We start from the raw sequence: 22,303 nt of genomic DNA on the forward strand, positions 1-22,303 counted from the left end.
TTTCAACTACTTTTGCTTTGCGTTTGTTTTCAATAACTTAATTTTTATAAAATAAATGATTTGCTTCAAAAGCGTTCAATAATTCAACTAATCTCTTGCCCGGTGGCGGATCGAAACTACTTTGACGAGGGGGCCGAAATTTTTTGAATATCTATAAAAATGTTGAAACTTGATGTGAGGGCCAAGAAAATTACTAAAATTGTTTTAGTATGACCAAAATTATTTAGGCGACTTTTTGTTTACCACGTCCCTCTTGATTCCATTTGCTACGCAAAACTGTGTTTTTTGATATATAAATTGCTTTTCTATAACATTTTTTCCACGATTATCAGTGTGTGTGTTTGCAAAAAATCTTTCAAGAACGATAAAACTTGCTTCAAAAATAATTCGAAAAACACACTGTGAGTGGGAAAAGTTGAAAAATAACCGTTCAGCAATAGAATAGTCAAAGAAACAAAATCAAAATGCCACCTCGTGCCCAAACAAATTATCACGGAAACTGACCACCAATCAGCACAAAACGATAAATTTCCTACACGAGAAACAGAACAAATCCATTTATTAAACCATTTGTTGTTAACTAAATTTTCTTGAAAAGAAAAAGTTGAAATGTATTAAAAAATAGTTCATTTTTTTAAACCAAGCAAAGATGACCATACGAGCGTTTAGTAACTCTCCTAAGTGGGGGGGAAGTGGGTGGGCTTAAGATTTTTTTATGGAGTGTTATAGGTAGTGACCAGGGTAGTCCGGATTAGTTAGATACAAATTTTTACATAAAAAGTTAAAACATTTTTCAAGAAAAAATAACAAGTGCAGAAAACTGAAAAAAGAGATTGTTGTTCAATGAAAGCTTTTTATGAATAAATGTGTGTGTACGTGCGTGCGTGTGGTAGTTGTGTATATATGTATGTCTATGTGTGTATGTGTATATATGCATGTGTATATATGTGTGTGTATGTATGTATGTGTGTGTATGCATGCATGTGTATGAATGTGTATGTAGTATGTGTTTGTATGTGTGTGTATGTATGTGTGTGTGTAATTATTCATAATTTTATACATTTAATATTTTATTCATTTGTTTCATTTATTTATTTATTTATTATACTAATTCAGCCGTACTTACAATTTGTTGGCGCATTTATTCCATTGCACATGTACAGTACACGTAGTTGTGTCGGTTTTTATAAAAACTGAAAATGGCAAAGCAGCCCACACTAGTAGGAAGAATGACTGAAGTATTTTAATGGAAGTTGATGTGTGCATGTATATGTGTGTATCTCTGCGTATGTGTGTGTACATGCGTGTGAATGTATGAACGAACAAACGAACGACGTAAATATGTCTGTGAATGTGTGTATATCCAAGTATGTAAGTGGATGTGTGCGTATACATGTTTGTATGTTGTTTCATGATTTTTGTATATGTTTGTGTATCTGTATGTGCTTGAATGTAGGTGTGTGTGCATCTGTGAGTATAATAACACATGTATGCGTGTGTGTATGTGTGTGTATCTCTGCGTATGTATGTGTGTATATATGTGTACATTTGTATGGGAATGTAATATGTGTGTAAGTGTGAATGTATGAACGTGTGTATACCATGTGTACGTGTTTTTATGCTTTGTGAATATGTATGTATGTGTCTGTAAGCATGTTTTTGTGCAAGTGTGAGTGAAAGTGTGGACTTGTGAATGTGTGTACGTATGAGATGGTGTTTCGCGACAAAATAAGAAAAACTATGTTTGAAACCTCATACTGTATCTTGATCGTTTTAAACAGTTACAACTTTTTGTTCAGACTTCCGTACCTACCTCGTGTGTCCGTGGTAAGAGGCTTTTGTTTTTAAATATATGCGTTGGCTGTAGTTTATTTGGATGATTTGACACAAGAATCTCTCTATGTGAATAATATTTTTGATGTTTGTAAATAGGATTCTGGGAATGACCTTCACATGTATGTTGATGATGGTAAGATATTTAAACGTGTTTCATGTAACAAAGATAGGATGGTTCTACAAGCTGCAGTTCGAATGGTTTGTATGAATGGAGTGTGAAATGGAAACCGAGAATGAATGTTGATAAATGTATCTCTATGTATTTTGGACAAGCAAATGACTTTGTTAATACTTCTTATAAAATCAACGGTTTTGCTCTGGATAGAGTGGATGTTGTTAAAGATTTAGGTTTCTTGTTTGCATGTGATATAAAATTTCATAAATATATTGTCAGAATTATGAAATAATACTGACTAAAAATACTTCAAAGTTCTTCAACGCAAAATTAATTCACTCGATAGGCGGCTTGATGCAAAGTAATTCACTAGATAGGGGGCCTGATGCAAGTTAATTTACTCGATAGGGGGCTAGACGATTTTTTATTTGTTTTGCAATTTAGATGACGTCACAAATTATTACAAATTATTTTAAAATTTAATTAGTAGTTTTTTTGATTAATTTGACATACCTTGGAAATTTTTATGTTTAAAAACACCCGAAACAAAATCTAATTTTGCTTTGATATAGAGTTTCTTTATATCTAGTGGAGAAGAGAGTCCGCTATGGGTTGACTAGTTAGGCGGCTTCGAATAATCGGTGCCTATCTGGTCTCCGAGAGACTTAATTCGTGATTCTATGCTCATTGGCACGGAAACGTCTTAAGTTCTCGAAAAGAGTCCGCCTTGGGTTCGCCAGTTAGGCAGCTTCGAGTAATCAGTGCCCATTCTGGTATCTAAGAGACTTAATTCGTGATTCTATGCTCATTGGCATAGTTTCAGAAACGTCTTAAGTTCTCAAAAGTGGATTTGGTACGAGACTCTATGCTCATTGGCATAGTTCCGCACGCGTACTGAAGTCACACAATTCGTTTCCAGTGTTCTGACTCTTGGTGTTTTGTGTCGGTTGTGCGAAAGCCGACCGACCGACCGACTGACTGAAAGGCCCAGTGAAAACAGGCCCTTGGTTGTGCGAAGCCGACCAGACTCGACGGCCCAGTAAAAACAGGCCAGGGTTGTGCGAAAGCCGACCGACCGACCGACTGACTGACAGGCCCTGTGAAAACAGGCCTTGGATTCTGTGAAAACGAATCCGTCTCGTTGTTTTGTTTTTGTTGTGCTAAGTTTCTAGGGTTCTTTGCTGGATTCTATACTCATTGGTATAGTTTCGCACGCAGCTTGCAATTTCCATAGGCTCCGATTTTTGTAATTTTTCTGCATTCATTTTATTTATTTCTCGGAGTTGTATCGACACCACCATCGGTCACACACGTCGAGGTTGTACGGTTAGACGGCAAGAAACATATCCCAAGTCGAAGACCCAACAAGAAGAAGTTCTAATTCCTGTATTCCAGTTTGTTCATTGACATTATTTTTTTTTACATTATTCTAGAGTTCATTTAGTTCAATTTCTTTTTATTTACTTCCGTCGATTAATAAAATTGTTATCGAATATTTTTCTTTACGCGTTCGTGTGTTACTCAGTAAAATCATATAATTCGAAAAAGCCCAGTGCCACACAGGACTGGTCGAACTCACGATAAAAATATACAAAAAAAAATTATTGTCGGACCATAAAAAAATTCCCTGAGAAAGATAGAGGAAGAGATTACCTCACCACCAGTTGCAAAATTTCCGACAATATTTATACAACAATAAATAAATACAACTCATCCTTAATTTACAGACACTTCAAAATTTATCTAAAAAATTTTTTGTTAAGCTCTATAAATCTGCAGTCAAGTCAAGATAGAGTATGTGTTGCGGGGTTTTTTGGTGCGGCGTATGTATGGTCTTCTTGGTCACTTGGGGTTATAGAAAATAACGAACGTGTTGAGAAGAGAGCTACTGAGATGGTCGAGGATTGCTGTGGAATGAACTACGAACAGCGATTGAGACTACTCTCTCTACCTATAGGTACAGACGTCTCAGGGGTGGCCTCATTTTGGTTTACAACATAGCAAAAGTTTGGGATCATTCTGCCTGCTTCTAGTTACTGAAGAGACCAAACGACGAATGGACAAGTGAGCATCCATTCAAGTTGCCTACTCGTAATTTTAAAACGAATCATGGAAAGTTTCAATTTTCGAAAAGACTGGTGGATACATAGAATGGAATGGTTTGAGTGCTGATTTTGTGATGGCTGGTGGTGTTGATTTGTTTAAGGCTCGTTTGGACAGGCATAGGTTTGATAAAGATATAATGTTTGACTGGAGGCATTTTTGGCTTTTTCATTTGTTTTGCTGTTCGCATAAATTAAGTTGTATGTGTAAATTTTGTATACTCTCATGTATACAAGCTTGTAAAAAAATTTATATTTTTATATATACGTATATATATGTATTTATGTGTGTGTGTGCATATATGTGTATTTTTTGTGTATGTATGTATGTATGTATGTATGTATGTGTAATATGTACGATGAATATCAGTCGTGAGTTAATGGATAAATTAACTCTTTTATATGCATCCCCTTGTGCAACTTCATGCATGTATTTCTATAGTTACATGCAATTTTATTTGTTTGGTGTATTTAATGTAGTTAATTTATTAGTTAATAAATTAATTATTTTATTTTTTTATTACTATTATTTTTTTAAATTGAGGGGTATAATTTGTTTGGGGCATAGGAAGGAAAGTTTGCGCCTCATTATTTTCTGTTTCTGTTACGTTATAAAGATTAGAACCAATTCAGTTATTTAACTGATGTGCTGCTAACAAGTCATTTCAATTCACTTGGATTCATTGCCAATTTATATAGTGGAATTTTGAATTGTTCTTCGACGAGAACGCACCTATTTGAGTTTTGAGTTTGGAACAATAATTAAACTCGAAATGCAACTGAACAACGTTCAAAACTTTCAAAATGAAACTGAAGTAGGTTGCGCACGTTTGGAATATAATCTTGCTGGCATCAATTCATAACGCCTAATCGCTCATCAGCATGGTTCATTTGACGGGGACCTCAAACAAAACAAACGAATATCAACTAACTCGATGCTGCCCATAATTTAAATTAATTGCTCCTACGCGTGCGTGCGTCGGTGCATGCAGTCCGACATCCAAAATTCAAAACACGTATGCTATCTTTATTTTAGCATGCACATTCAAGTAGTCCTCACACACACACACACAGACACACACACACAAAACATGCACGCATATACACATACGAATGCATACACGCATAAAACATATGCTTCCGCACTCATTCATCTTTATACTGCAGAATTGATGGTGCATGAGTTTATATTTGGACGTATGACAGCGTGCCATAAAATTTCTTGTACTTTGAATGCAGAAAACAGCCTTGATAATGGAGAAATAACACCTTCCGTCGGCTCCAACCTGGACTCTTTCGAATCATTTTTTTCAATTTACACACATTCATCTTTGTCCCTGTGCATCATCGGGGTTACCATAACTCTGTAAGGTTGTTTTCGTGTTTATTAGCTATGATGATATTGATCGTCCTTTGTTACAAATCAACTCTTAATTTCAACGTCAAAGCAGATTCAGTTATGAAAATTGTGAGGCAACTTATGTTCCTATTTATTTAGTGAACGCCCCAAAATATTTTAATTTTTTTAAATCTGTAGCATCAACACATCAACATAAAATTAACTATTGATTTCTAAAAAGTTAGCTACCTTTTTTGCTTACATATTTAAAACCAGTCTTTGAAACCTACTATCACTTTCTTGCGGAGACCCCAATAAAATTACATTAATAAAAAATGTTTCGAACTTTTTAAATAATGCACAAATTTGAAATTAATTTTTAAATTATTAAATATAAATGTTTAAGTTTTCTTTTCAACGTTTCGAAGAATGAAGAATGCAGGTCGTCATCATTTGCTGCTTACTCTCTCCATCTAATATTGCCAGACATCGGCGCATTCTAATTTACTAGGCTTCAAAATCTTTCAAATTTTTGAAATAGTTTTTTTTGCTAACAAAATTTAAATTGATAACATACAACGCGGAATTATCAATGTCCTTGATTTGTACAACAAATTTAAACATTGTTGAATCATTGGAGCAACTTTTATGGACCTTGTTGAATCGTTGAAGCTACGTATTTAAACATTGTTGAATAAATTTGAGCAACACTTAACGTCGTCCAGTGATAGGAACAAGCAACACGCCCTGTTGAAATTGGACTGCAAAGATCTAAAGATGATAAACTGTTGCGGATCACTTCATTTAACACGTTTCCGTCTGTCTGCTTGTTCGTTCCTATGCAATTTAATGAATATCAAATAGACATCATTTGCATCTTTTTAAATTTTGTTCTTTTTTTGCACGTTTGAAAGAAATTTTTTTGTGATACTAAATTAAATTATTAAGTTTGCTTTTTGTTTTATAGTTATGTATTTTACAAATTACTTTTTTAATATGCGAGAAAAGAATATATTTTTACGACTTATTTTTTCAAAAGTAGGCAGTTATTTAATCATTTTTCCAATCATTCATTCGTCTTCATTTCATTTTTTCATTCGGCACCTCGCGTGACCATATAAGGCTAATATTTCAGAAACATTTTATTAAAGCATAACGGAGTGATGATGATATGGCAGCGCTTGTTCACTGCACAATAAGCTTCCGAGAGTATATGGTTGGGAATTTGATCATGCACATTCTCTAGATTTCTATGCCTGTCCATCTGTTTGTCTATTTTTTTGTGTATTTGTTTTTTTGTGTATTTATTTGTCTGTTTATGTATTTATTTGTTTGTTTTGTGTGTCATTGCGTCGCACTTCATACCCGTGTCCCCCTCGAGATGGCAAGTTTAGATGATGAAATAATTAAATATTTAATAAAACCATTCCTTCATATTCCATCTTTACTGGACAAGTGAAAACAAACAAGGTTCACAAACACAAACATCCACAACTGATAATAATGTTATAATTTGGCCCCACTAAATGGTTCTTGAATCAACGTTTACACACACACACACACACACACACACACACACACACACACACACACACACACACACACACACACACACACACACACACACACACACACACACACACATATATATATATATATATATATATATATATATATATATATACGAATATATATACGAATATATTGAATTGAATTGAAACAATCTTTTATTCAGCAAAATATCACAATAAATATGCAAATTCTCCGTTATCAAAGCCATGTCAGAGTCACGACGTAAATTTTGAATTTGAACATTTCAATGATGAGATGAAGAAAATTGTTGATAAAGTTGCGCCTCTTCACTTTATAGAACACAGATGCGATTTGATAACTCCTTGGTTTGATGATGAATGCAGAGCAGTTAAAAAACTTTGTCGACAGAAAGAAAGGAAATATAGAAAATATTTATCATCTGCCTGTCGGAGTGAGTGGATTGCTGCTTTGCGAAATAAAACTAAATGTTTCTCTAAAAAAAGAAATTGTTATTGGAAAACACTGGTAAAGGAAAACGACGAAAACCCTAAAAATTTGTGGAAAGTAATTAATAAAATCATTTGCAAAAATTATGATAATGAATCGTCTCAGGAACATGTAGACATCACTTGTTCTCAATTTATTGATCATTTTGAAGAAAAAATCAACAAAATAAAACGATACACCAAAGTAGTTGACAAACCAGTTTTTGATGGATGTAAATTAAACAGTGGCTCTTTGTTTTCAAATCTTGCAGTGGTTTCAGAAGATGTAAAAAAAATTGTTCTTAATCTGCCTCTAAATCTTGCATGTTAGACGTCCTTCCTACTCACATTTTGAAAAAACATATAGACCTCTTCATCTCGTTTCTCACAAGTTTAGTTAATTTATGTTTGTGTGCTGGAGCACTTCCTGTTTCTTGCAAGCATTCGGTTGTGATACCCATCTTGAAAAAAACGAACGCAAATTTTAATAGGCTCGAAAACTACAGACCAATATCTAACATTTGTTTCATCTCCAAAATCATAGAACGTGTCGTAGTAGGTGAACTTGTAAATCATTTAAATAAACATAATTTGTTCCCGATTCATCAATCTGGATATAAACGTTACCATTCTACAGAGACGGCATTGTTATATGTCTTGTCCGAATTATTTGCCTCCATCGACAAACAGAATATTGCTCTACTCGCATTTTTGGACATGAGTGCAGCATTTGACTGTGTCGATCATCAAATTCTATTGAACAGATTAATTCACGACTTTGGCATTGCTGGAACTGTTATCAAGTGGTTCGACTCCTATTTGACTGGAAGGACTCAACAGGTATTTTTCAAAGGGCATCTGTCTAGTGTAAAAACAAAGTCATCCGGAGTGCCACAAGGTTCAATACTTGGACCTATTTTGTTCATACTGTATACAGCTGATGTATTTAATGTAATTGATACTCTTGGTTTTTCTTATCATGCATATGCCGACGACATTCAAATAATAGTCAGCAGTGAACCAGATCAGTTCGAAAGTGCAGTTGAAAGACTAATAAAATGTTTGGCTGAAGTTGACACATGGATGTCAAAAAATTGTCTAAAACTTAATCAAAATAAATCACAGTTTTTACCAGTGGGCACCTGGCAGCAGCTATCAAAAGTAAAAATTGATTCAATAATGATTGAAGATAATGGGATAAAATTTTGCAAGAAGGCTACCAATTTGGGATGTATTTTTGACACTAAATTAAAACTTTGTGACCACATAAAATCGCGATCTAAATCATGTTCAGCACAACTTCAACAAATATACCGAATAAGTAAATATCTGGATCAAACTGTAACACAATCATTGGTTCATGCGTTTTTCCACTCGAGATTGGATTATTGCAACAGTCTGTTTTATGGGTTGCCAGAAAGGTCTATCGCTGACCTCCAGTCTATTCAGAACAGAGCTGCAAAGGTGATTGTTAGAGGTAGAAAATACGATCATGTGACGCCAATTCTGAATAGCCTCCATTGGCTAACAGTAAAGAAACGAATGAATTTTTACAAAATATGCGTCATTATGTACAAGGCCATAAACGGACAACTCCCAGAATACCTGGCTGATAGATTCATAAAGAAACCGCTGTCTTCGACTGGCAGACGCATGCGATCAGATGACGTCAATTTGTTGATTGTACCAACTACGCAGCTGCAGACATCGTCTAGAGACATTGCAGTGTCGGGACCAATCGTCTGGAATAGTCTGCCAATGTCGATGAGAATGTCAAAGATGAACATTGTTGATTTCAAAAAGAATTTGAAAACTTATCTATTTGCGATGAACGATTGTAATTGATTGTATCATATCGTCTATTGATAGGATGTACATTATTTCACTGTTCGTTTATTATTTTTCTTTTTTCGATAGCTCTTGTGAGAGATATTTATTATAAGTGATAATATATATATATATATATATATATATATATATATATATATATATATATATATATATATATATATATATATATACGACCGACAAAACCTGACAGCCAAGGAAGAAAGTGAGTTTCCCGGGAGTTAGGGGCAAAACAAAATGAAGTCCAGCATAACCCATTAGATGAATGGAACAGATGCGGAATAGCTGTTACCATCAAAGATAAGCACAACAAAGCTCAAGACAAACAACAGTTTCATTAGCTATGACCTTCTTAAAATTGGGTTACTAACATCTGGAGTGCCTGAAGGTTCAATACTGGGACCATCCTGTTGTTATTATAAAGATAAAGTGGTTAAAACTTCTAAATTTGTCTTCCATTCACTTGACAAGTCATTCAAGTTACAGCAGCAAGTCAACCAACATTCAAATGCAAACTCAAACTGTTGGATGATCAGTGGCGGATTGAGGAGGACCAACTATTTTTTTTAAATTTTGTTGGCTAATTTGAAAAATATTAATTTTAATTGTTTATATGTATATATATATAAAATAACTTTTTCCACTTTTTCATACATGTAAACACCGTTTTAAATAAAATATATGTAATAAACTATAAAAAATAAGTCGCCATGTATTGTTTTTGGTCGCAGATGGCAAGTAATTGTTTCAAACTGAATCAAAGCCGAAGGCCCGACCACTCGCGATCGATAAATGGTAGCAGTCATGAAGACTCAAGGTGATTGCAATCAACGTATGTGGCACTGGCTTGTCACTTGTTACTCCGCCATCATATTAGGACCCAGCCGCATACTTTCAATGAAAGCCCGCATTAAAATGTTGTCAACCACAAACTTGATGCAATTCAAAAAGAAAAAGTTACTCAAGTTTGTCGATTAAAAAACAGAACGACGATCGAAATTTTGGTGCAGGGTTTATTGCTTTTTGTCTAAATTATTTTTATTGTAGCAGATTGTTTTTTAATTTGAGCAACAAATTGATTGAAATGCTTCATTCAATCCAAATTAAATCATTCGGTCGAATAGTTCATAAGACACCATTTCCACGATGTTTCACGGCGCTCCTTCATGAATTTAACAAACAGATAAGTCTTGAGATCTGCTCTGAATCTCATAAGTGATGAAAAAATAGTTTTAGAAAAAAGGTGGAGAGTTCCAGAGAAAAAGGCCAAAAAAAAAACAAATGCAAATTTAGCATACTATGAGTCATTAACAAAAATTATGAAGTGAGAATGAGAAGACGATCGTAAACCGGGGCGAGCCATTAAACAGATATATTGCACTAGGATTAAAAAACTATACTGGTCGTCTGAAATAAAGAAATTAAAGTTTAAAATCATTCATTAACTTTATTTGTATTGGTTTGATTTGACAAAACAATGGAATATGAAATCTACCATGTAAATTCAATCAGAGGGTAACGTCGATAAATTTTCGCTTGCAATCAAAAATTGTCGCCGAAACAAATATTTTTTAACAGTTGAATATATTTTATAAGATGTGACTCAACAATAATTAGCAATTTTAAATTCAACGTTCACAATTTAGAGAAACAGTTAAACTACAAACTTGTCGCAAGGATTTTTATAAATAATTTCGGACTAAAATGTATGCATATATAATACGTTTATGAATAAAAGTTAATATTTGGAAAAAAAGACTTCTTGTAGAAAAATTATACTGTGTGCAAAGTGTGAAAGTTACATACAATTACATACAAATTCCGAACGCATAGAAAATTCAGGGCTTCATGGTAATGATGAAAGTTGCACAATGCAATCCAGTAATCAAATTTTCACCCCGCCTTCAATATTGTTGTTGTCTCGATCATGTTGCCGTGGTTGTTGTTGTTTTGATCACTTTCCTGTGGTTGTTGTTGTAGTTGTTGTTTTGATCATGGTCCTATGGTTGTTGTTCTGGTTGGGTTAGGTTCTGTTGTTCTGTTGTTTTTCCGATTTTGGTGTCTATGTTGTATGTCGAATGTTGATGTACTCTTCAGCATCTTATTGTATGTGTATCAGTGTTGCTGCCTGATGGCTGCTGATACAGTTGCATGCCGTCGTTTGTTGTGGCTCCATCATCAATGATATGTTAACAGATCCTTGCAATATAGCTGACGAAATATATTTAATACATTACTTGTTGTTAGTTAACTCCTTCCCGGCCAGCGTTGAATACGCCGCTGCTCTAATGAGAACGCACGCGCTGATGCTGTTTAAGTACGTTTCGAAGTTTCGCAACGAACTTAACCTAATGAGCGTCATCCAATATGAAGATTTATAAATTTTCATCGCCAAGAATTAATTCTATTGAATCGTGAGCTAGAGATTTATCGGAAAATAAAATTTGTTCGTCTCCGTTAATGTTTACGGTTCATTAGACGTTCAACGTACATCAATGTTAGAACATTGAGGATAAATTGGATTTACTGTGCAAATGTTTCTGCAATGAATATTGCAAAGGTTTCTGCAATGAAGTTATTTCGATTCCAAATTTTACGATCATGTCAACGAGCCTCATTTGGGCGGCTCTTTCAAAATTATGTTGTCTTGTTGCTGTGGTCTTCTTCCACGAAATGTTTTTTTGTTGTTGGTGGTGGTTGAGGTGTCGCAGTTTTTTAGCAATATGTTGTTATTATTGTTGTCATTGTTGTTGTTATTGTTGTTGTTGATTTATTCTATTCATTATACGATATTTTGATCTGTCGTTGTTGGTGGTAGTCTTGTTTTTCAGCAATATGTTGCTCTGTTGTTTTCTTCAACAAATTTACATGCTGTTTATTTGTTTATTTATTTTTTATATAAACTTAGAAAATGGCAAACAAAATTGGAAGTTCGTACAGTCGATACGACCAACTTTCACGACGACAACAACAACAACTGAACAATCAGCATGAACATAACCATCTGCAACAACAATCTCAACTTTATGGTTATTATCACCGTCAACGAGAGCATCAACAAAATCAACATTCGTCAACATCAGCAATATCAGCCACATCAACCACAGCCACATCAACCACAGCCACCATATACGTCTGCAGCCGACACACGCTGAACATCCACTGCCCACATAATGATGACCAACTTGTTTTTATTTCCGCAACACTCGGCCTCAACAACAGTGAAGTTGCCATCTACTGCGGGGTTAAATACAACTTTAACTGCGATACTGATATTCATTTCCGTTTGAATGGTTTGTGTTCCGGAAATAGTTTCTGTCAACTTCCGGTTAGCGAGAAGTTGTTTGGGAATGCATGCGGTCTTCATGAGTTCATGCTCCTTCAATATCGATGCTTTCAAAGTAGGACTTTCAATTTAAATTTTAATTGGCTCCCTTAAAAGTTTTGTTTGTTCAACTATTTTAAATTTCCTCCTCTGAAACAAAAGCACGTAATTTTGTTTTATCAACTGCAACTTTTTTTTATTTAATTTCTATTTCCTTCTTGTTCTGTTGGTTGTGAATTGAATCAAAAAATTTTGTTTGCAAAAATTTAATTTGGGATGTAGTTTGAAATGGAGAGTTTTACGCTGAAACACAAAATTTTGAAAAAAAAAATTGTTATATTTGTAAGATGCACTGGAAAATTTATAGTCTTTTCCATTTTTTTGTTTCTTCTCTTTGAAACAGTTAAGATTATCTTAAAAACAAATTTTAAAGTAAAATTTGCCCATACAATGCTAAGGAAACAAATTAACATGATATATTTAGGATAATAATGTAAATATCTTAATTTTAATTTTTTAGAAAAAGAAATTATCAACATATGTCACGGAGAACAATTATTAAAATCTTCAACGTCATCATCATCATCGTTGTCATCATCATCTTCATCATCTCCTTCAATATCATCATCATCATCACTCACATCTCCGCCATATTTGGAGCTGTCAAAAAATTCTTACTTCATCCTGACGACAAAACCAGATTTGAAAAGCATAATGGGTGAAACAGAAACTTTTAGGTCATCGTTGTCGTCGTCATCATCATCATTTTTTTCTTCATCCGTTTCCTCATTTTTGCTTGAATCACCCTCATCGTCCTCTTCTTCGAATTTACTTCTTCCACAGCCTTTCCAGTCATCGTCATCATCATCATCGTCATTAGCTTCTTCACCACAAAGAAAACATCGCGATGTAAAAACAACAAGTGATCACAAAAACGAAAACTTCAGAAGTTCAACCAAATTGTCAACAAACCACATTTCTCACAACCCCAACCACCTAAACAACAATATCAATAACAACCTCAACAACAACAACCACAACCACAACAACAACCACAAAAACAACAACCACAACAACAACAACCACAACAACAAGAGCAGTAGGAGCAACTCCAACAAAAACATTCTCAATCTTAACAACGACAACATCCTAGCAGCCATAATAAGTCCGAACTACCCTTCAAAGTACACAAGAGACAGTCACTGCACACGAACCATCTCACTGAATCCCTGGCAGTACATTCAAATAACGGTTCCTGATTTTGAACTAGACGTTAAAAGATCCGGCAAATGTTTCGACGTAGTGGAAGTTAGAACAAGCAAGGATGTGCTCTTCAGCGAATGTGGACCCCTCGGTAAACAAATTGTTTTAGTTCCTGACTTTCGAGCAGAGGTTACGATGGTCACAGCAGAAACAACAATGGCCTCACGTGGATTTGTCATGTTCTATGAAGGTGTGTCTCTACACAAGTTTCATTCTTCATCATTTTTTGTTCGTCAACCCTTCCTCTCACACTTTCCCATACTCTGGTATCTTATTATCATGCATCTAACATCTTTGGCGGTTTGTGCAAATTTTTTTAAACAAGTTAAATATTTTTCAATCGTTCACACAAAAAAGCTATAATTTTTTTTAAATGCTCGCGTGCTACTGGTTAGTTGGTTGGTTCTTAGTTGGTTGGCTGTTGGTTTGGTTGGTCAGTTAGTTTGTTAGTTGGTTGGTTGGTTGGGTGGTTGGTTGGTTGTTTGGTTGGCCAGTTCTTGATTAGTTGATCGGTTGGTTGTTTAAATGTTTGTTTTATTTGTTTGGTTGTTTGGTTGCTTTTACATTGCGGAGTCCTTTCATTAATCAGCAACTTCTTCAGCCATCAATCAACCTGAAGCATCCACAGCGAATTATCTTATTATCAACCCACTCTTCATTTATCATCGTCGTCGTCATCGTCATCATCCGTGCTTGCCTCACCATCATCATCATCATTCACCTCTCTGTCATCAAATTTATCGTTGTCAATTTCATCATCATCGTCGTCGTCATCATCATCATCAACATCATCATAGTCGTTGTCATCGTCATCATCATCATGGTCGTTGTCATCATCATCATCGTTACCAACACCACTATCAACAATATCATCATCATCATGATCATCATCATAATTATCATCATCATCAATAATATTATTATTCAACGCGTCATTCATCATTGTCAGCGTGTCGGGAGATAATTTAACGATCTATTTATGAAATTAATGTCATTAAACATGTCCCATACAACATTTCAATACCATCAATAATGTGGTTGAAGTTATGGACGGAGTTAATGTCATCACTTACTTATTACTTTATCATTGAATAAGCACATGTGATCTGTTGATGTGATTTTGTTATCTTGTCATCATAATGTAATTTATTTGTTATCAGTTAATGTTATCATCATTCTTGCTCGTTGTAAAAACAACCAAAATATTTCGAGCAATAGAAATATTTTTGTTGATAATGATAATAATGTTACTATTCGTTTCGTTGTAAATTTGTTGTTAAGATAGTTTGTTGTTGTTTTGTACAACAACACAAACACACGTCGTAAACAACCCAAATACTTATATTAACAAGAACAAGAAAAAAACCCCACAAACACAGAGTAACTTGAACAAAACAAATACATACACACTAACACACACGCACTAACAGAAACCACACACACACACACACGCACGCACGCACGCACTAACAGAAACCACACACACACCCACACACACACTCTAACACAAACAAAACAAACAAACATGCACCAACACACAAACACATTAATACTGACATAAACATACACACAAACAAACACACACTAACCTGAACACACAAACATACTAACACAAACATACTAACACAAACACACACACTAACCTAAACACACACACACATACTAACACAAAAAAACCGTACAAAACACGCACGCACACACAAACACATACACGCACCAACATAAACAACATAAACGGCCAGAGCCACAATTCATCGCATTAGTACTCTTATTAGCCGCTCGCATTCATCACAGGCGCACTGCTAGTAGTAATATTCACTTTAATATTATCAATATTAATCTGACCCCAACCAATCATTATTATAAGTAATAATAATGGTTGGAATAATTTTTTTAATAATAATAAAAATAATGATAATGATGACGACGACAATATGATGATGATGATGGTGATGAAAACGAAAACAAGTTCTTTTCGTCGAATGAATCATCGTCTCATTGTGCGTCCTTTTTCTATTCTGTCTGGATCATTTTTGTGGTTCAAGAGCGTTCTCTTTATTTATATAATAATGGGAACATCTTTTATTTTTCACCATAAAAAAACAGACAATGATAAAAATATATATATATATATATAGATAAAAAAAATATATATAATGATAAAATTTTTAAAAATTGTATAAAAGAATATTAAAGGTTAAGACCATTTTGCTCATTGTGAAGTTAAGTGCAGAACGGTGAAATATATTTAATTAGCATCATAGCTTGTTCCTGTCACAGTAAATGTCATACGATAATCTTATAACAGTGTTTATCAATTTATCATTAAATGATAGCGCCCATGGAACTTTAAACAGTGACAAATTAAAATTATTGTAAAAACCAATGGGCGTTATTTCGAATGAGTTTATAACTATTGAACAATGTTCATAGTCTTTATTTAAACAACAATGCAAATTATTAGAATATTTATTTCTCTTGTATTGCCTGGAGGATTCTAGATTGGTATCATGGCACACAGTTAATTCTAGAATCTCAATTTTGTTATTTTGAAGTATGACGATATCGGGTCGTAAAGTGTTGAATAATTGAGATATTGAGCGAATACCCTCAGACTCTAAATCTGAAAATATGCGGCAATTGGCTGGAGTGGATATTTTCAGCCAATTGATGATCACGGCCAATATCTTGTTGTGTCTTTCGGTATATCTTGCCAGAGCGGATGTAGAACCACAATTGGAAACTACGTGCTTATTTGTCTGTCGAGAATCACAGAGAGGGCATTGAGGGCTTTGCGTTTTACCCCATCTAAACAAATTTGCCTTAGTAGGCAACTGCTGGACTAAATACTTCCTAGCAAATTTGTAGAGGACTCCGGCAAGATTTTCCGTGGACTTTGACCAACGGGATATGTTGTTGGCTTTGATGAAATTTTTTATATGTAAAATTAGTGAACCTTGACTCTGCAGCGAGAAAACATGATTTAAGCTACATTCAATTTTTTTTTTCTTCCAAATGACTAAGCGACGACTTTATTTGGCCGTATTTTAAGAGCGTATTATCTACTTTGATAAAATCGATCGCTGATTCTTTATAAAGACATTGAATCTCTTTGTTGCTATTAGTTTTAAAATAGTTCCGAAGTTTCAGTCTCATTTTTTCTGTCGCATCTTTTAATGAAAAGTTGTAGCTGCGGAGTTCAAAGTTCAATTGAGACGGTATAAATTTTCTTAAAATTTGTAGTTTTTGCTGTGGATCCACTTTCAACTTTGAAGTCGTTTCCAACAGTTGAACAACCTTAGCTTGTATCAGAGTTTTTGCTTTGAGGTCGTTGCATTCGAAATCATACAGTTTACCAAGGTATGTAAACGCTTGGCCAATCTCTACGTTAGGGATTGCCACATCGTCGATCGTCAATCTTGGCAGAAATTGCTCATAAGTACCATCTTTCTTCCTCATTCCAAACGAACAACATTTATCGACTCTCATCTTCATCTCTGACCAATTGCACCAAGCTTGGTTTAAATCAACAAGTTTTTGTGCGCCTTCTGAGCTATGTGCTATGATTGCTGAGTAGTCAGCGAATTGTAGCCATGATCTAGCGTTTAAGTCGGAAGTTGGGCCCCACAGATAGCCATATTGTTTGTATTCTTGACTGTCTAGAATTTTCATGAGTGGATTGAAGCAAATATTGAAGAGTAATGGTGAACATGGGTCGCCTTGAAGCACCCCTTTCCTAACTGGTATTGCTTACGTGAGTTCACCGTTGATTGATATTGAGTAGTCGGAATATATTGATGATATTAATTTATGAAGTGATTGGGGAACATGATGATATTCTAGAATTGAAGTGATGAAGTTGTGATTTACTTTTCCAAAAGCATTTCTCAGATTCAACAATGCGACAACAATAGTGCGCTGATGTCGTTTAGCATTTTTTAACAGATGGGATAGCATTTGTGTAGGTTCGGCTAGCCCATCAATCGTTGGATAGAATCTCTTCTGAATATTTTTGTTGATGAAATTGTTTTTGTGTGGATTTTATGAGAGCTGAAAAAATTTTGTAGAGTACCGGTTGCAGTGTGATCGGCCGAAAATTTGCTGGGTCGCTTGCATCACCTTTTTGTAGATTAAAACTGTTAGCCCCCTACGCCAACATTGTGGAATTGTTGTTGAGCGCCAACACATTACTAACAATTTATGTAGATACGTCCCTATTATTGGGCTGAGGGCAATAATTGAGATTTGGTCCAGTGGACATGGAGATGCATTTGCTTTACTTCTACGAATAACTGTTGTAATTTCTTTATAAGATGGCGGATCCAAATTACTTTGGAATGAAGGAGCAGGAAGTGAATTAATACAATTAGGAATGCGAAACGTTGTGCGATCGCCAGCGTTCAAGGTGTTTTTGAAGAAATTGGTGGCAGCTTCGATGCTGAGGTGTGGAGACTGCGAAGTTGAGTTTGAAAAGATGTTTTTACATGTTTTCCAAAAGTTTTTCTTCAGTTGAGAAGAAATGTTGTTGTTATCATTTTTTAGTATTTTATTGGTTTTTAGTATTGCTCTAATCTGTTTGCTCAGCATACGTATTTCATTGTTGAATTGAGTGTCGATCTGAGCCAACGATTTTAAATTTCTCAATTTTGTTTTTAAACGCCTAATATCACGATTTATGTGCTCAACAGGTTTTGATTTCATTTTTAAAGTGCCACAGTTGGCAGCAAAATATGAATAGATTGCCTCTTGGAACCCGTTAGCGAAACTGTCGATATCTGTGATAGCGTCTAGACATCTAAATTCCAGCTGAAAGAATGGGTTGGCCTCAGACCACTGAGTTGATGATTTGGGCAATTTTATTCCGGGTATTGGCTTTGGAGTAGATGTTGAAGTTGACGTGTGTTGAAATATTGGCTGGCTGGTTGCGTCGCTGTCGTTTGATTCATCTTCCTGAGTTACTGGCTTGAGAGATTTGTAAATTTTTCATGATCTCTGATGCATTGACAGTCCTTTTCGTCCTTTGCATGACTTTCCACAACAACATGACAGCAAATTATTTGAATTATCCGGTAAAATATTGTTATTATTAATTGTTAGTAAATTTGGAAAAATGTCAATGTTACTGTTAGGTGAAATATTTAAGTTGGAGTTTGAACGTATATTTGTACAACGCCAGGAATGTCTGTTTACAAACCTAAAATCTTTAAAACAATGCGGACATAATGTTGCACGTACAGAGTTAAATGGATTTAAGATTAAAATTATGAAAATTAAACTACTAAATTTAAAATATTTATTAAAACCAAATTCTAAAAACATATTTGTGTTCCCCATAATTTTTCCAACAATTTTTTTGTTTTAGTTGTACAGCAATAATCTTATTAATATAATCTTATAATTATTATTATTATATTATTGTTATTATCATTATCATCCTTAACAATAGTGAAAATAATATTAATATCATCTCCAGCATCATTGTCATCATCATCGTTATAACTTGCAACGGTGTTAATTTATATGAAATCAATAAATTATGAAAATGAAGTGCTTGAAATGCCATCTCTACTGTTAATGACGCCAAATATTAGGCTCTAACCCTAACCCTAACCAGCGAACTAAGGTGTCCAGATGTGCAAAACGTTGAAAGAAGCATCATCTCCCTTATCTCCATCAACATTCAAGTTATTAGTGGCTAACCAAGTTATTAGTGGCTAAGCCTTCAGTTTTTTGTATCACTAGACATGAACGAGCAGCACTAATAAAATTTTATTCACTGCCAAAAACAGACAGAAAAACATTACAACGGCAGTGTCATAGCATAACAATATCAACAACATTAAAGAAATAGCCCAGAGTTGATAACACTTCCAGACTCACAACAACAGGTCAGCCATCCAGTCAGTCAGAGTCATGCAGGACAATAGCGACAATAAGAAGCAATCTAAAACGACGACAACGTCAACAACAGCAGCATGACAAGAGCCACAAATAATAGTACAATTCTAACTAATATTTTCACATAAGCCCAACACCATGTTGACATACTTAATTGACCGCAATTGCGTTTTGTCATAGCACATCAAACACCACAACATACCACACAACACATCACAACACGCCGCAACACGCCACAACACACCACAACACGCCACAACACACTAAAACATACCACAGCACACCACGACATACTACAACACATCACAACAAGTCACAACAGACCACAACATACTACAATACACCACAACACTTCACATATCTCACATGCAATTTCAGGTCTCATTTATATACTTCATTATAACTATAACATACGTTCACTTCACATTATTAATTCAGCAAAATTTGTTTTGTGTCCCATGTTTCACATCATTGCACACAAACCTGGTTCAAATGCTCTCTGTTCAAAAACCAAATTTTTTTGCGCTTTTCGTATGTTGCGTTGATCGAGTCTATTGCGATGTTGCAGCCGTTGTGGCACAGAATATTATAATCATTTGAGATTTGGGGGCTGATCCACATAGCAGAAACCAAATAGTTCATCCATATTAGAACACATCTTACCATGTTATACCATAGCGTACCACACAACGCCAAATTATACACCATTGTACCACATAGCACAAGACCGTACAACACAAGACCACATTTTGCCAATGTAACAACATCCAATTATTGCACGTTATTTTATATTACCACATACCATAACAAGCTGCAATGTACCACAAAATGCCACAATGTGCCAAAACATGCCACAATGTGCCAAAAACATGCCACAATGTGCCAAAACATGCCACAATGCACCAAAACATACCACAATGTACCACGACGGGCCACAACCTACTACGGTGTGACATGTGCAACAGCTGCCCGGGGCTCCTCTATTCAAATGAGTCGTGAGCCGATTTATTGTGCCTAATAAATCACCGTGTCACTCTTCTTATTTTCATTATTGCCTCTCTTTTTCCTGCTTCTCTGCTGACATGTTACCCTTCTTGATTTTGCTAACATTATTAACGACGTTGTTGTATATACTGGTGTTGTTGGTGTGTTGTTGTTGCTGTTTCATTTTTGTGGGGGTGTCTTTCTAATTAATCACCAGGCTCTGTTTGGCACTATTTTGTTTTGGTTGCAATGAGGTAGGCAGTACATGTTCGCTAATAAATGTTAATAATTCTATATTTTAAAATAAAAAATTAAATGTTATTATTTTTTTAGTTATTTTTAATTAATTTTTTTAGTAGCATTATATGACAGAAGATTAATTGCAAGCGTTTATTTTGTTTTTTAAAAAAAAATTGTTGTGACGACGAAAATTTTCCCTGTTTTGTTGACGTCTGTAAATTAAATTGCTTAATTTTTCAAATCAGACCATTCAGCACCACATCCTTCACAATTGATTCCAACACATTACAGCCATCGGTCCAAAGTGTGACGAATTATTTTTTCATGACGTCATCATCAACAGTGTCAGTAACAACAACTTCCATGACTATAACAACAACAACAACGACGATAATGTCATTCTCAACAACGAATACAACAGCAACCTCAACAACGAATTTGTAAAAAACGCCAAAACCATTTACTACTATCGGCACAATGAACTGAGAGCCAACATAACCTGTTTAAATGGCACGACGTTCGATGACGATGCATGGGTGTCATCTTCCTCACTGAGTGCAAAAGCATCATCGCCATCAACTTCCTCTTCCTTCTCCTCTTCATCATCATTATCTTATTTTTCATCACCGTCATCGTCATTATCATCGACATCATCATCATCACCGACATCATCATCATCATCAGCAGCAGCAGCAGCAGCGGCGGCAACGAGGACATTACGTTGCATGGACGGAGCGTGGGACCAGACTGCGCCAAGATGTATCATCCCACCACGTTATTTCAAACATTTACTTTTCTCACATTTCAACAGATTTTCATATTAAATATAAATATTGTGCCGAATAAATGTTTCTCGTAACAAATCTATTAGCAATAAAATAATTAACGTTAATTTTTAACAAAAAATAGAAGTAGAAAAAATAGCTCGCCACATTTAAAACACCCCAGGTATCAGACCAACAACAACTCCAACTTCTTCCGAAACGTCACTTCCTGTTTCCAAAATTAGTCACGTGACTCTTGTACATTACGGTATGCTCGGGTTATGTGTATTTATTTATTTTTTTCAACTGTAAACAAATTCCCACTGCATGAATAAACATAATTTGATGGGAGCAGATGAACCCGGACTAACAAGAAGCAGAAAAACAACAGAAGCCAACAACATTTCTTTTGCAACTGCACATGCGTATGCTAACATTTCCATTCCAATCTAGGTTCAGTCACGTGGAAGCGTTTTGTAGTTACTCTGGAATGAAAAATTGAGAATGAATTAATATTGGAAATTCATTCAATTAAAAATCTCCAGAAATCCAGAAATTAACGAAGAAAATA

General features: G+C 34.9%; 3 protein-coding genes across 3 annotated transcripts; 2 read left to right on the plus strand and 1 right to left on the minus strand.

Annotated features, from left to right (window-relative positions):
* Positions 1-12,169: 12,169 nt before the first annotated feature.
* On the plus strand, positions 12,170-14,810 carry HELRODRAFT_169345 (hypothetical protein; the record flags this gene model as incomplete). Its single annotated transcript, XM_009015171.1, has 3 exons — positions 12,170-12,659; positions 13,104-14,146; positions 14,796-14,810. The coding sequence occupies 3 exons, from the start codon at positions 12,170-12,172 to the stop codon at positions 14,808-14,810; spliced, it is 1,548 nt and encodes a 515-aa protein (XP_009013419.1).
* Positions 14,811-16,104: 1,294 nt separating this feature from the next.
* Positions 16,105-20,452, minus strand: HELRODRAFT_169346 (hypothetical protein; the record flags this gene model as incomplete). Its single annotated transcript, XM_009015172.1, has 3 exons — positions 16,105-16,144; positions 18,042-18,808; positions 20,228-20,452. 3 exons carry the CDS (start codon positions 20,450-20,452, stop codon positions 16,105-16,107), a joined length of 1,032 nt encoding a protein of 343 aa, XP_009013420.1.
* Positions 20,453-20,600: 148 nt separating this feature from the next.
* HELRODRAFT_169347 (hypothetical protein) lies at positions 20,601-21,977 on the plus strand (the record flags this gene model as incomplete). The annotated part of the gene is made up of 4 exons (XM_009015173.1): positions 20,601-20,739; positions 21,260-21,485; positions 21,653-21,742; positions 21,878-21,977. 4 exons carry the CDS (start codon positions 20,601-20,603, stop codon positions 21,975-21,977), a joined length of 555 nt encoding a protein of 184 aa, XP_009013421.1.
* Positions 21,978-22,303: the final 326 nt, after the last annotated feature.

This window comes from Helobdella robusta (genome assembly GCF_000326865.2).
Source record: "Helobdella robusta unplaced genomic scaffold HELROscaffold_15, whole genome shotgun sequence".
Classification (NCBI taxonomy): Eukaryota; Metazoa; Annelida; class Clitellata; order Rhynchobdellida; family Glossiphoniidae; genus Helobdella; species Helobdella robusta.